At 41.4% G+C, this 16638-nt stretch overlaps 1 protein-coding gene across 2 annotated transcripts in view; it reads right to left on the reverse strand.

Moving 5' to 3' along the window:
- The window catches only part of LOC117967077 (receptor tyrosine-protein kinase erbB-3-like), a 42533-nt gene extending 36198 nt beyond the window's left edge, over positions 1 to 6335 (reverse strand). For both annotated transcript variants that reach the window (XM_059013271.1, XM_059013270.1), the window contains exon 1: positions 6042 to 6335. In XM_059013271.1, coding sequence (XP_058869254.1) covers positions 6042 to 6123 — 82 coding nt within the window. In that variant the 5' untranslated portion in view covers positions 6124 to 6335. The remainder of the gene's footprint in view (positions 1 to 6041) is intronic.
- Between the last annotated feature and the right edge of the window lie 10303 nt (positions 6336 to 16638).

The raw sequence follows: 16638 nt of genomic DNA on the forward strand, positions 1-16638 counted from the left end.
CTGTGATGCTCTCTGACTGACTGAGGGGCTCTGTGATGCTCTCTGACTGACTGAGGGGCTCTGTAATGCTCTCTGACTGACTGAGAGGCTCTGTGATGCTCTCTGAATGACTGAGAGGCTCTGTGATGCTCTCTGGCTGACTGAGAGGCTCTGTGATGCTCTCTGACTGACTGAGAGGCTCTGTGATGCTCTCTGACTGGCTGAGAGGCTATGTGATGCTCTCTGAATGACTGAGGGGCTCTGTGATGCTCTCTGACTGACTGAGAGGCTCTGTGATGCTCTCTGACTGACTGAGAGGCTCTGTGATGCTCTCTGACTGGCTGAGAGGCTCTGTGATGCTCTCTGACTGGCTGAGAGGCTCTGTGATGCTCTCTGACTGACTGAGAGGCTCTGTGATGCTCTCTGACTGGCTGAGAGGCTCTGTGATGCTCTCTGACTGACTGAGAGGCTCTGTGATGCTCTCTGACTGTTTGAGAGCCTCTGTGATGCTCTCTGACTGACTGAGAGGCTCTGTGATGCTCTCTGACTGGCTGAGAGGCTCTGTGATGCTCTCTGACTGACTGAGAGGCTCTGTGATGCTCTCTGACTGACTGAGAGGCTCTGTGATGCTCTCTGACTGACTGAGAGGCTCTGTGATGCTCTCTGACTGACTGAGAGGCTCTGTGATGCTCTCTGACTCGTTGAGAGGCTCTGTGATGCTCTCTGACTGACTGATACCTTGTTTCCACGATTAATATTTCCATACCGTGTCAGCATGGTACTTAAACAGCACAGTAATGGAAACATGCCAAGTTGTCCCCATTAAATATGTAAATAGAGAACAGAAATAACGCAATACGTACAATGGTAACCATGGTAACACATTATATCGAAGACGCGTCAAGGTGGATATGTTGAATCTTTTTTTTTTTGTTTTGTTTTTTTTGTGTGTTTTGTTTTGTTTTTTATGCGATGGCGTTAAAATTTGTAAAAACAAAAAACAAAGACAACGTAAAGCCCGCTATTGAAGATTTACATTAGCACTCAGAACAAGTTACATAAAGTTATATTGTAAATTCACATGGGTTTTGAATAAACACTCGTTGACAATAACGTTTTGTTTAAATTTAATTAAATTATTGATCTTATTTGCAGAAAATTTATGAATGATAAAACTATTGAACTTCATGAAAAAAATGACAATGACAGAAAGCAGAATGGAAATATATCAGTGATTTATTTACACAGAAGGCAGCAGTCGCGCGGACAGTATTGCGTGGTAACAAACTTCTGTTATTATTACAACAAGAAAATCTACAAATAATCGCTGGTTTTCAGCTGCTGCAGATCTGTAACTTTCCCTCTGTCTCTCATTTTGCTTTTGCCTTTATTTTTTCTTCTTCACAGCGCTGGGAAACACTGATTTCTGTTGCGGTAGGCTCGTGAGATGAAGTGACACGTTTGTGTTGCTAACGGCTGTATTCAGTTGCCTTAGGATGTAACATTCTCAACATATGTTTTTATCAACATTTGAATTGTAAAATACTCCCACGGAATTCTTTGTGTGTTTACCGTTTGGTTACACATTATCGCCCCCCCTCCCCAGCTCCCCCCCTGGGCAGCTACCAGGTATCAAGTACGAAAGGCTGTTGGCACGGCATGGTGCTGACACGCCAGGGCACGGTATGGGTTTTTACAAAAAACATGGAAACAATGTGCCACGCTTTCATAACAGTAACAGGACATGTTCGTGGAAACGAGGTAGGAGAGGCTCTGTGATGCTGTGCACTGACTCATCCCCAGCTTTCCAGGACAGACTGCTTGCTCCTCTACCTGCTTATCCACACTCCACACTTCACTTTATCTCAAGCAGCATGACCTAACTCTGGAATAAAGTCCAACTGCAGATACGTAATGCTGGCAACGGCTTTTGTTGCTCACTGTGTTTGTGAGTTTGTACACACCCAGTCTCCAGATCTCTGTGTTGGACAGGACCAGAAAATTAGGCACAGCTGCCGTAGCACCGACAACTGGGTGTAGGGCTGCAATGGGCATGGTGCGTTCCAGGACAAGGAAGCACCTGCCAACTGAGCACCTGGTAGCAACACTCTACCAATGTCTGTGCCATTGGCACTGAAACTGTAACAGGGAGACGCAGCTTGGTCCAATTAAATAATTAGAACAGGGTTGGAACAAAGGTCAGGACTGGCCAGCGCTGCACTGACTGCTTCCAAAGTGTCACTGATAAACCGATTGGGATCACCAGTCCCGTAAGATCCTTATAAAACACCACGTTGTGTATCTCTATCAGCAGGGCTGTACCAGGCTCTGGTGACTCACTGGCAGGGGATAAGAATACTGTGGGGATCATTTATACCATCTGCATTTTCAAAATAATTTCTAATCTTTGTAATATGTCCTCTAGAGCAGGGCTTTCCAACCCTGGTCCTGGGACCCCCCTGTGTCTGCTGGTTTTCATTCCAACAGAGCTCTCAATTACTCAACTAGACCCTTCATTGAACTGCTAATTTGCTTAATTAGAGCTTTTGAATTGTTTTTAGTTCTTAAACAGTTGCAGATTTCAAATTAGCTGTAACATTTTATAAGTAAGTGCTGAGAACATGTAAAAGATTTAATTAAGCAAATGATCACTTCAATGAAGGGTCTGGTTGAGTAATTGAGAGCTCAGTTGGAAGGAGAACCAGCAGACACAGGGGCTCCCCAGGACCAGGGTTGGAAAGCCCTGCTCTAGTCCCTCATAAGTCTTGTCCCATTAGAATCTTACCTATCAGTATGAACAACGCTTACAAATCTGTCACAGAATATCTTAAAACTTCTACGTTTCCAAAAGCAGTTTAGTCCCCATGTTTACCGCTACGATCAGAAGGTGGATAAAGAAAAGCTTTTTGAAAATGCAAGACCTTTCCTTTGTGACTCAATAAGCCCCCCCGAGGACACATGTCAAACCCTGGGGTCTCTCTATGCTGAATCAGAGGGGAGGGACACCACAGGCAGAGCCAGTCTGGGGGTCAGGGTGGCATCAATGGAGGTTTAGTTTTCAGAGTGTAGAAAATGGGGTTTCTTTCAAAGGAGAACAAAGACTGGAAGTGAATCAGGACTGACACTGCAAGCCTTTCATATAGATACGGCATTTCCAATTGGTTTTGATGGGCTCTGATTTGTTTCCTGATTCCAACACCCTTCCCAATGCTCTTCCATGGCAATGGCTATACAATGGCAACACTGTCATGGTTACTGAGGGCCAGGGGTAACACCAAGATACAATGGTATGACCCACACTACAGCTGGCCATGTTTTCACAGATCAGTGAGCTCTCAGTTACTTAACTAGACCCTTCATTGGACGGATCATTTGCTTAATTAGACCTTTGTAATTGTTTTCAGCTCTTAAACAGTTGCACAGTTCAAGTTACTTATACAATGTTACAGCAAACTTGAAATCTGCAACTGTTTAAGAGCTGAAAACAAGTAAAAAGGTCTAATTAAGCAAATGATCAGTTCAATTAAGGGTCTAGTTAAGTAACTGAGAGCTCAGTTGAAAACCAGCAGACACAGGGGCTCCCCAGGACCAGGGTTGGGAACCACTGGACTAGAGGATATTACAAAGATTAGAAATGATTTTGAAAATGCAGATGGTATAAATGATCACATTTTTTGGCATATGGTGGCATATGGATGGACATGTGTTTCCTTCTAACCCCAGTGTTTTATAGAATGGTTATTTCCATATTTGTAGAAACACACAGTACAGACAGAGAGACAGGCAAACAGGGCGTCTTTCAATAACTTCTGCTAAAGAGTCTCCAAGCCCAGCGGGCAATGTTTTGTTTCACGTGTGGGTATTTTTAATTTGATTGAAAACAAGTTTTAACTCTTACCCTATTACTGTGAAAAAAAACCTCCCAGGAGTAAAATAAACAGTAACCCCACCAAATCACACCCATTTAAAAAGGAGAAAAATATTCTTCTGTGTGCTGTTTATTTCAGACATCATTTATACATGGCTTTCCTTTGCACCATTAGGATCCAGTCATTTATAAATGATATTATTTGAATTATAATTTTTCCATTGAATACATGTCAAGTTTCTTTGTTGAATCTAATATGGCAGTCTATATGCAAGGCCATAAACTGGATCCATATATATGTAACTGATCAACTGAACTGAACTTGGTGAAAGAACCTTCTTTCTTCCAGACCAAGGGAGCGTTGTGACAGTACCATGAGTCTTGTACTTCTTGGTAATAGAAACATGAGTTGAAATTGGGATACGCAAATGCTTGGAATAAATAAATAATTTTCTGCCTAAAATCTTCATATAGCTCTTTACTTTTTCCCATATTGACTTATTGGTAATGACAGCAATCATCCTATGCCTAATCATTTTATACTCTCTAAGAATGTTCACCTACAATCCAGCATTTTCTAGACTTTTCTAGAATTAGGTTCTGCATTATCATATTGACATTTCTAGCACCTTGTAGACAATACTATCAAAGCATCAAAGGGTGTGAATACTTTTGTATTAGCAGTTTTGGAGTTTTGCACAAAAAAAAAAGCAGAAATAAAGACATTTATTTCTTGTAACTTTTTTTTCCTTATCCACAAAAGCAAAAGTTTTGCTACAAAAGATTTTCCCTAAAATTCTTTGTTTTCGAGACATTTCTAGGAATTATACATTTTCATTGAGGGATGTAAACTATTGACTACAACTGTGTATATATGGTTGAATCAGAAAGATGGTGCCACGGGTTTGTGCGACAGGAAATTGTCGCTTGCGGGTCCTGCCACAGAAGCACGCTCTTAAAATTCCTGAATCAGCTGAGCGGCTCGAGTCCTCTTATGGTTATCCATCCTGCACACTTGACTTTATCAGGACTCACTGTCTGGGGCCATTAAAACTACCAGCAGCAGCCTCCTTGCGGGTCTTGAACAGTACACGTTGCTGGCAGTCGCTTAACATCATGTATTTTCGCATCATATTTATTTTGTATATGTTCCCCCATCACGATAAACCTTAAAACGAGCGTTTAACCCAGACAAAACTCACTTTAAAAGCTGGTTTACGCCCGCGCTTAGTCATCGTGAAATCTTGAAGTCACCTAATAGAAAACACACCTTTTTTAAAAAAAAAATTAAACCAGTGAAGCGTCAGTAGGCTAAATGAATTGCGTAAATCAGTAAATCAACCCTCCTTCGATACTACAAACATAACCGACAGGTTCTGCTGTGAGTCCTGAAACAGGTTTGACAGAAGAGATAAACCAGCGTGAGGTTTCTGCAAAACAACTGAGCCGTATATCCACACACACACATACCCCAGAACACGCTGCACAGCCGCGCAACCCGAACCCTTTCAATCGGGAACACAGACAGAACCATCCAGTCATAAGCAAATCGAACACATCTTACCACATGTGTAAGAATCCAATCAAGCGATTTTAAACACATTGCAATTTCATTTGGAAACACTTGCATGGGTGTACTGTATAGAATTGAATTAACACTAGGAATATGATGCAGCCCGTTTCATTCACAGACCGATAAAAGCAATTATCTTGGTATCTCTGAAATGAAACCCGCCTCAAATAAGTGCATTTTAATGAGGAATCCTAATATTAATTTTCAAATTTAAACACCACACACACACACACACACACAGACACACACACACACACAGACACACACACACACACACACACACACACACACACACACACAGACACACACACACACACACAATGATGATAGAGTTTTAACTATATTGTATAAAGTCCTACGGCAGTCGGCTATCACAGCCATTTCATGTCTACTTCTAAAAGAATAGCGACGACACTCTGTGCATTAAGACAAAACACATCAGAAAAAAAATCATGAAATCACATCGCAGAACGGAATCTGAGAAATCTGTTCGGACAACCCCAGCGCGTATTAGGTCTATCAGACCACCAAACCACAAGCAAATGTTATTAATATGAGTTTATAGTAGCACAAATGTATTATGAAAATGCACTGAATATTTAAATAAGTGTGTTTACGTACCTCCTTGAGACTGCGAGTGCACCGACTTCGGTATCCATAGTAAGACCAAACCGACACAGGAGAGCACCTGTAACCAGTACATATCGTATCCAGAACCACACGCGTTTTTCAATATGTAGTTGTCATGAGTGACTCCCTTCGCAACTTGTATAAATACATGTAGAATTAGTTCGTTGTTCTTCGCTTCGGTTTGAAACGCCAAAAGAATAAACCAAATTCCAAACAAACTCAAATAAACAAACCGAAAACAGAAAGATAAAAAATAAGTTTTTCTCGCAAAAAAAAAAAAGTTCTTCTGAAGTCCCTGCGGGTGACGCTCCCTCGTATAAAAAATAGAGATGCGCGCTGATTGGCTCAGAACCCCGCCCTCTCAGCCAATGAAGTTTTTGCCGTAGGCTTCTGGTTTATGAGGAGAGGGGAAAATAACTATTTTAAAAATAGATTTTCCTACATAAACACACACCAAAGGGGTTTCCTGTTCAGTGTTACCTGTTTGAAAAAAAAACAACGTTTATTAAAAACGAGAACCTATTTTTACCTTTGTTTACTTTTAGTTTTGGTTCCCTGATAAAGTTTACAGTCCAACACCTTTTTTTTTTTAAATCATGCAAATAAACAGAGTGATTTTAGCAGAATCTCACCAACAACCTGGCAAAACCATCATTAAAAATAAGTGTTTCTAAAACACACACACACATTCTATCAAGCTACTAATCGATTAAAACGCTCACGTGCTATTTGATTACACATTTCTGCATCCAGGAGCCTAGCTGCACACTATCTACTTCATCTACTTTTGGAGTTGGCGACAACAGCCCTGTTTACAACTGTCCCTGGTTTCCGCCTCTGCTAAACGGTTTGTTGTGTTACAAGTCGAGTATTGTTCTCTGGCACGCAGTTAGTCATGTTCAGATTGATGAGGCCATCAATGCTGCTGTTGTTCGCTTAGGAATCCGAGTTGATCTGTAACATAGCCGGGGTCTGTCTGTCTCTGTCTCCCATGCAGACAGCCTTGGCAAATGAATACTGGAGAACCCGTATCACAAAACGCAACGCGCATTGCCATTTACTTTCATTGAGTTTGGGGCTGTAACAATCCTCTACCATTGAAATGTTTCACCACTTTCCGTTTTGAAACTGTGTTTTACATCCACAGTGTTTCTTAATCTTTGCATCCACATTTTCAAGCTAATCATTTAGTAACATATTAGCACTTAAAATAAAAATATGCTGATATTCATTTTTAATTACAGTCAGACCCATTCAACTTCTGCTCGAACGTTTGTCATTGAAAGTATTACGTTTCTTTTAGTCTTCCTAATCACACAAAGCCGGTCTGCGTGTTTCAATCAAACATGTGCATGCTGTCCACAGTGTCAAAGTCAGGATGGCATTATTCTGCATCACTTTTTTTTTCCAGGTATATCAAAGCCGTTACTGGAACACGAGTTCTTTATAGGGGGCTTGGGTCGTTCTGTGAGTCCTGAGAAGAATCCGCACGTTTTGGAAAGAATCCCTGCGTTCTGAGAATAATCAGTCTTAGCGACGGATATCTCGAATTCAATAGGAAACCAAAGCATTCTCCACCACATGACTGGGGGCTCATAACAGGACAGTTATACTTTCTCTCCGCTCTTTTGAAATTGCTGGAGTGCGGTTTCTTACATGGAAAAGGAACATTTGAAAATGCATAGTGTGTACCGTATTAAAACGAGTTCCTAAGAGCAGAACCTTTGCAACCTGAATATGCTTCTGTATTTCAAATAGGGTGATTTTAACAATCGTTAAAGGATCCATGCAGCATTGAATTTGTTCCTGTTTAATGATTCTGGAAGTCCGATTCCTGAATTTGAATTTGATTTTAAAGGATAAGTGATATTGCTTTAAAACATTCTGCACTGCAGCCATACATCCCTTTAAACTGTTTTTTCACGGGGGCACCTATGATTGTATGATATTTCAATAATGATATTGCTATAGTGCACGATGTCACGTTGTTCCGACCCGCCCTCTTTTTAAAAACATGTTTGTGAAACCAGACGGGACGCGCCCGATTTGCAAAGATCTTTCTTTTTTGTTACAGACAATTGAACAATCCGCGACGCGGTCCCAGAGATTACTGGATTCTACTTCAACGTTTCGATTGCATCATGACACAGACATCGCTTTCTTTAAAGTCTAATGTCGAAAAACGGGTTTGAAAAAAAAAAAAAAACCAAAAAAAAAAACACCTGCTATGTGTAGCGCATACTTTCATGTTAACCGGTTTGCTGCTCGTATAATTCGGTTCTGTGCTATACATGTGATGCATCTCCCTGGTGCAAGTCAGTTTCAGTCACGATGTGCAAGATAGTGTGCGTTCGGTTGTCAGGTGCTTCACCATCCCTAAACTCTATTGACAGTGTTGTATAGAATTAAATGCAAACAGTGAACTTCCAAAAAGCTATGCAGAACGGGTATATATATATATATATATATATATATATATATATATATATATATATATATATACAGAGAGAGAGAGAGAGAGAGAGAGAGAGAGAGAGAGTTGAAAACGGATACAATCAAAACATAGACTATGGACTATACTGTGATTGTATGAAAGACGTCATTGCAGTATATACAGTAGGCGTTATAAAAACAAGTACATGTTCTGTGAGATAAGGAGAGAGGTACACACATATGTCAGTGTATTGCACCTCTAGACTTGCACAAACAAATACATTAATAGCCTGTATTAAACAACAGCTCATTTACGAGCCCCGTGTAAATGATCGGGTAAGCAGGCTGCCCTACACGAACGAGGAAGGTGACGCGCTGTTTAATGTGTTGAAAATGTTTGAGTAATATGCAAAGCAGAATTGTAAAAACAATTTTGATAAACAGGTTCATTTTTGTGACAACTGCTGAAGTAACTAGAAATTTTCAGGCAATTTTCATCAATGTACCGATTCTCAAATTCATATGGTTTTGTACGCCGTTCCGTCAGCTATTCACCAGGGTGAACATGGATGGAAATTCAAAAATTTTGACTTTGTCACAGAGCAGTAAATTCTGCCAGGCTGAATTTATGACGCAGATGTATTAATATCAATATGAGGATTACATTTCTTAAATACAAATAAAAATCCGTTTATTTCTTCCACGGTTTCAATTCACAAAAATTTAAGGACATTTAGGATTATTTTTTCATCATCATAGGTTAAACAGTACCATAGGATTTAGACTTTATTAAACATTACTGGGTGACACTTTACTGAACATTATTTAAAAACCGTTGATTTTTTTTTCAAGCAAACTGTTCTAAGCTACTGTTTTAGTAGTTTTAGTTTGTAAAATCCGTGAATCTTCTGCAGAGTCGGTGTTGTTAATACTGAATACAGGGGAGGCCTTCTTGAGGGCGATAGAAGCACATTGTAAAAATGGACCTTAATTGTGTCTTTCACGTGGACTTTGCTTTATGACAGCTTATCTATCTAATCAATTATCCGCTCCTTTTATTATCGCGCATTCCAGTAACACACCAGAGACTGGAGGTGACGGTTATCTCTGTAGCGCCATCTTGTCGCTGAGCAAGTTTAGACACTAAAACAGTGTTTACTTGTTGCAACTTTTTTTTTTCACAAGATCTTCACAGACCCCGGGTTTTGTATTTCATTTGAGCGTCACTGTGTTTGTGAGGGGGTACGGTAGCCTAGTTCTCCAACAGGTTTTTTTTAATAAGCAATCCGTCTCACAAGTGGCGCTAATAATACTCGTTTGAATCATATTGCTGGCATCTTGCATTGGTAGCGGATGAACGGTATTGCAGGAACACAGACCACGCGGTCACATAGCACAATGCAGCACACAGGGGTATCCCGTAGAGAGTGTTCAGAGGATTATTAAGGGTTAGGTATCGGGTTAGGGTTAGGTTTTAGGGCAGGGGTTGTTTAAGGTTAGGGTTGGGGTTGGGTTAGGGACAGGGTGGCTTGATTTTGTAGAGTTGCCCAGCTCTGGAAGTGAAAGGTGCGAGTAAATGTCAAATGCCCTTGAATCATCTGATGCCCTCGGGACACTTTCCTTTCTGCAACGTAAAACAATAGACACACGATGCGCCTGTTCCTCTTAAACCCAACCGCCATTTCCAGGGAAACATTGGCTGACCGCAGCACGAAGGCGAGCCAAGTTTTGCCAGGTAACAGAGCCAGATGTGTAAACATGCTGTTGTTTTGAACAGCCAGGGGCAACAGAGTACTTTTTATTATTTATTTATTTCTTAGCAGACGCCCTTATCCAGGGCGACTTACAACTATTACAAGATATCACATTATTTTTACATACAATTACCCATTTATACAGTTGGGTTTTTACTGGAGCAATCTAGGTAAAGTACCTTGCTCAAGGGTACAGCAGCAGTGTCCCCCACCTGGGACTGAACCCACAACCCTCCGGTCAAGAGTCCAGAGCCCTAACCACTACTCCACACTGCTGCCCCTAAAGCACATTATTAGAAATATACATGTAAAGAGCAACATGTAAAATGTATGCAGCTATGCCTTTTGCTTTTTTGTATTTGCTAAATGTAATTTTCATAAATCAAAACATACAAAACCTTATAGTCTAAAAACACAGTTATGCATGTAATTATATCAACTTGGATATTCTTTACCTGTTATACCTACTTTGACCAGAAGGTGGCGCCAGAACTCTATGAAATCCACAGTGCTGGCTGGTAAAATGCAGTACCGCACGCATGCGCTGCAGTTTAGAGAATTTACAAATTGACACAGTTGAGTATTATTGGCTGCTGGGGGTTACTTTTTAATGACCCCCTTTTTATTTTTTTACCACGCTTGGAAAATGTTTTTTTTCTTCTTCTAAAAAAGCCTTACTCTTATGTGTAAGGAATCATAAATAAAACTGTGATGTATTGTTTGTGATTACATATTAGTATTGCGCCAGAAGCTATTGGTATAAATGACTCAAGAAAAGAAAATATTCTAAAGTTCCCACTGTACCATTCTACCAATGGCATCTCATTGTAGCTGCTGCCTTATTCCCAATGTGCTGTACAAATCAGGCTTTGAAGTTAGTAAGGTCAAAAATGATGCTGTACACCCCCTTGAAGCGGGGAAATATTAAACGAAGGGGCATTTTTAATACGACTTCGTGAGTCTACTATCATCCCCATTGCCCCTTACACAAACACAGACCCGTTTCCATTGTAGTGCCACTGCCTGCATCGCCACAGAAGAGAAGCAAACACAGAGAAGGAAGAAACTTCTTCAATAACCCTTTTCAATATCTGACACTTTAATAAAAAACATTTGAGAATTTAATCTTGATGCTACGACCCAATTAAATAGAAAAAAGACTGAATTGGATGGTTCTAATCAAAGCAACGCATCCAAAGCCATCCCAAGGTTCACTTGAAAAGGGGAGTTTTAAATGAAATAAAGGTTTGTTTGTTGATGTGGTTTTTCTCTACGGTATTTTTCCTAGGGAAGTCTTTTATGAATCGCTGTCAGAAACACTTGGGCTGGTTAATTCGAGCCCTGGTATAAAGATTTACCCCCCAGGGCCGTGAGAATCACACAGAAACATGGCACACAGAGCGCCCCTTGTTTGAGAGAGTCAGAGCTGGATCTCTGCTGGTGTTATACATTAACTCATTCAGGGACAGAAACCCTGAGCTAGAAAATACATCAGCATGAGAAAAAAAACAAACACTTCAATTACAAAAGGCAACAGATATTTAATTGTATTAGGTAGTGTCAGATTGTTGTTCATCGTGGAACTTCAAAGGGTGCGTGTTTTCACCTGGAGTCATTTCCAGGCGCAGTTTCTTCTGCGGTACACCAGGGGGTGTAGTTTTCCAATTAGCTGTGAAATGTTCAGGCAGAGACTTGGGTCCTGGGACTGTATCCACAGCATGGCATCAGTGTTGACTTAATCAAGCCCTGACTGGTGAAAAGACAATTTGATATCCTAAAACACACAAAGGTATTTCTTCAAGACAAGACATGTTTGAGAGCTCTAAACTTGTTAAGAAGACACCAGGATGTGATGACTGATATACAAAGTGAATCTAAACAACAATATAACTGTGCTGTTTCATACAGTCCCAGGCTGTTCTTTAAGAAGCATTAGGATCCTATTTACTGTGCCAGTGCCTGCCTGTGGTTTCTAATGCAGAATGGATGGTGCTGTGGTTTCCATTCCTGCTCTCCTCACTATTGTAATTACAGTCCACTAAACCCAGTGGAACCAGGCAGAGGGCAATTAAGACTGAGTGAAGCTGCCTGCTATGCAATGCTCAAGCCTCCCGTCAGCGTGGGAACATTTGGAGTTGGGGAGGCACTTATTCCAGTCGGATTCCACTGTCCTTTTAATTAGGCTTGATCCTTTTCAATGTTGTTTCTCAGGGGTTTGCAATACACCATCATGTACACCTACCTTTTAGAGTAACACAGGTATTGAAACCTCATGAAAGCTTTGCTGCTCGGTGTGATCCCTCTCAATTTATTTTTTGCTTCTAAACAGCAGCTGAAAAAATGAAACCAGGCTGGAGATATCAAAGCTAAGGAAAATCACAGCAAACAAAACGGGTGCCAGTCATGCCTGGCGCCGTCTCATTGACAGTGGATACTCCTTACCACTCAATCAGGGCATGTAGTCAGATCAGCTGGGCAGAAACAGCTGCTAAACTGAAAGTGGCCAAACTGTTCCAATGAAGAACCACAGTCAAACACCGACTCAAAAAGCAGAGGGGTTTAGTAATCGATTAGCGGGATATTATCAATGGTTTGTTGAGTCTCGATTTTGTATTGTACTTTTTAATAGTTTTATCTGCAATGATTGTATATTATTATATTATTCTGTGATTAAAGGATCTTGCCACTACTACCCAGATGGTTTGGTGTTGGTGGCAAATATGGGCTTCAAAAATATTATTTATAAAATGAACTGTGCATGATCAGAAGCACAATTGTATGAAACCCCCCCCCCCTCTCTGTTGTGGGAGAACACAATGGCATGACTTTGCTTTAAAGAAACAGATGATCAGTGGTATGTGGCATCTACAGAGGGTGTCACGCCAAGGGTTAGCCCATTAAATAAGATCTAGAGTTGAGTTTAACAAGACTGGCTTGGCTCAATGTTTGGAAACTATCGTATAGGAGCACTTCTTCCTTGCCATTAAAAAACGGGAGGGGCCAAGTTTATTCCCAGTGTCTTGTTTAGCCATTGCAACTCAGATCTGTACTGAGCAGACTGGCTTTCCTTTGTAGATATCACATATCTGCATTGCAACTGCATGTGAACTGGCAGGTTGTTAGTTCTAATAGTGCCCACTAGATGGTGCTGTTTCCATATTAGCAATCAGCAAATGAGCCAACACAGGCCCCTTTACCAGACTGGTGATTATGGTGACAGATCAGAACGTCAGTGACCTTTTGGTAAAGATTCAAACGATGCGATTTAACTGAAAGCCAGCTATGCTAGATAAAAAATGAATAGAACCAAAAATACACGCTGCCTGGGCACTATACCAGGACCTGGAGCGGGGTTCCTGGTCTACGACAGAATCATGTTGTATTTACTACTTTAATAAGGTGGGGTACTGTAGTTTAAAAACAAATGGGGGCCCCTAACATGTTTTTTGCCCTTTTGAGACGATGAAAGGTCCCTTTCATTGCCTTTTTATAAGCCCCTCACTCTTTTAACCTAACCCTACTCTATCTATCTATCTATCTATCTATCTATCTATCTATCTATCTATCTATCTATAGATGTGTGTATGTGGGGGGGGGGATAGCAGAGTTGATAAGTGAAATTGTCACATGATTTGAATGGAATAAGGAAGGATGTTCAGATACTTAGGATTCTCCAGGCAAGCTCAAAGTGGCTCAAAGTGAAAAGGATGAAGCCTCAATATGAGATCATCAGAGCTCCGAATGATAGCAAACACCACAGCATTGTAAGGAAATGACTGTTTCAAACCCTGGGTTTGGTTTGCGCACACAATACAATAGTGACCCTGGGAATGTGAATTCCTGCTCGTCTGGGGAAGCACGATGACACGCCCTCCACAGCCCGCAGAAGAAGGCTTTGTCACAGAGTTCTGGTTAGTATGGAGGCAGGGTGGGAGGGCGGCTCTGAAACAGTTAACTCGAATGCTGTGGTTTTGTGTCCTCGGTTTGTCGCTCTAGAAAAAAAAAAACAGGCTGCCGGCCGCTTCCAAGAAAACGTTTTGGCAGCGAGGAGCGAAGTGTAGACGTGGGAACTGGGGATCTGAGTCGAACTGAGGCTGCCTCACCACAATGGGTGCTGGGGGAAACAGAGTAATCAGACACACTTTTCAACAACTCGTTATCGATGTCTTATAAAGATATTGTTCTACACCACTAGCTGAAACAAGTAAGTGAAGGTGTGGTTTCACCTTTAGAAGCTGGGTCAGAGAAGCGTGCAACTATTCAGCAACAATCATGGGACTTTGCATGGGATAGTGGATAAAAAAGTGTATCCTACCCTCTGTCCTAAGTCTGTCTCCACTTAATTCCAACTGATCTGGTTTTTGTGCTGTATTTAAAGTAAAAAGTACTGGCTAGGTTTAGATCTGCCCTTTTAAGAATTAAAAAAAAATGATAGCAAACAGATGGAAATATTGAGAAAATGATACCTTTGAAAACCTGGCACAGTCATCCTGGCTGCCCATGGTGACCCTTCACCATATTGACAGTGTTATGGCAGGTGTAAATCTGAGGAGATCCCCCCTCCAATAAAGGGAATGACACCCCCCCCCCCCCCCCCCCCCCCAGGGATATCTGTCATGAGACCGCAGCCCTTTAGATGAGGAAACCACAAACTGGGCTGGCACTGAACTCAAACTGTTTCAGCTGTGCGCACCCCTTCTCTGCAAATCCGAAAAGCCTGCAATTAGAGTGTCTTCCAACCGCGCTCCTGAAAATTACCTCCCCACCCCATCCCAGCTGCAGGCAGCCACAGCTATCAGACACAGACCCAACCGGGCCAGGGGCTGGAGAAAAAATTACAAAGAAAAAACAACAACTGAGGGGCAAGGTGGCACAGCTGGGCTAATGCACTCATGTCTTCTTAAATACTTTTCTCTGGTCAGAAGAGTGCATCAGTCAGTCTCTCAGACAGTGCATAACAAAACCCAGGTTGGAACAATTTAGTAGAATTTATATCCTCTGCTTGAGGAGCAGGACTAAATCATTCTCTGTACCTAATACTTTAGCGGTACAGAATAACACAAGAACATTTACCCATCCGTGCTCGTCCGGTTCCTAGTAGCTGATTGATCTCAAAACTTTGTCAAGTTGTTAAAGGATCCCAATAATTCTGCATCGACAGCGTGGCTGGGTAACCCATTCCATCCCCTCACCACCCTCTGTGTGAAGAAGTGTCTCCTTCCCTCTGTCCTAAGTCTCCACTTTCCAGCTCTGTCCTAAATTCTGTGCTGTACTTAAAACATTGGCTAGGGTTAGCATTGTCAGCAAGATGTTTCTCCATATCAGGTCTAGTCTTATTGAGCTTGGTATTGACCTGGAGGTATACCTATCTCCCTGTCCTGTCCCGTCTCAGGAGCTGATCTCTCACACACTCTGGCGTCCCTTCGTCAAACAGACTCTGATGGTTTTCATTTGAGATTGTTGAACGCCTGCCCGAAACTTCAATCATCATTTATAATCCTGCAATTTGGCCCTGCACGCTATTTTGTCTTTGCATTCTTCTCCTTCTTCTTCTTATTTTATATCATTATTAATCTTATGACATATTTTTGTTTTCTGTTCTCTGGGAAGTTTTTGGCAGGAAAGGCTAATTGTTTAAAAATGTGCGAAATTTGGTCATCCTTTTTTTTTAAAACTTGTTCCTTGTTTGGCAGTGTCCCGTCCTGAGCAAATACTTTCACAAATGTGTTCTGCGTTACAGAGAGAGAGAGAGAGAGAGAGAGAGAGAGAGAGAGAGAGAGAGAGAGAGAGAGAGAGAGAGACACACATTTCAGAACTGCCACACATTAACATTTTTCAAAAGTGTGTCAATATTTGACCGTGCGCCCACTGCTGTTTTTTTGGGGGTTTTATTTTTAAAGGAGGTAATTAAAAGCTAAGTTTTATTTTATGTTTTAAAACCTCCGCCATCTGCTGTGTCCTCATCTATTGACTGCCTTCTTTTTTTTTTAAAGCATGGGGGCTTAATTACACTAATACGCACCAGATCTGTTGGAAATACCAACCGCTGCTACATAGTCGCTGGTCACCAGCTTTAGCGGTGAATTATTGGAACATGCCTTTACTGGTTTCCAGCTGGCTAAGCCAGTAGAGGTTTATAGTGAATTCAGTGCTAGATTCATTTGACACAAGACAGCAATCAATTGACTGTAGGATTTTACAGATTTTTCTTTTTAAAATGGGCTTTAAATGTGCTTCTTTCTTTATTGCTGGCTTTTGTTTCTGGCCATTGCAGAGAACAACGCTCAAGGCCGTTTCAGCCAATCAGAGCGCAGGTAGCCGTTCATATTACCCAGCAGCAGCAGCAGCACCAACCCAACCCACACCACACCCTCAACCCTGCAGTTACACAGCCAAAGCTG

This window comes from Acipenser ruthenus, chromosome 45, assembly GCF_902713425.1.
Source record: "Acipenser ruthenus chromosome 45, fAciRut3.2 maternal haplotype, whole genome shotgun sequence".
In the NCBI taxonomy this organism is placed as follows: Eukaryota; Metazoa; Chordata; class Actinopteri; order Acipenseriformes; family Acipenseridae; genus Acipenser; species Acipenser ruthenus.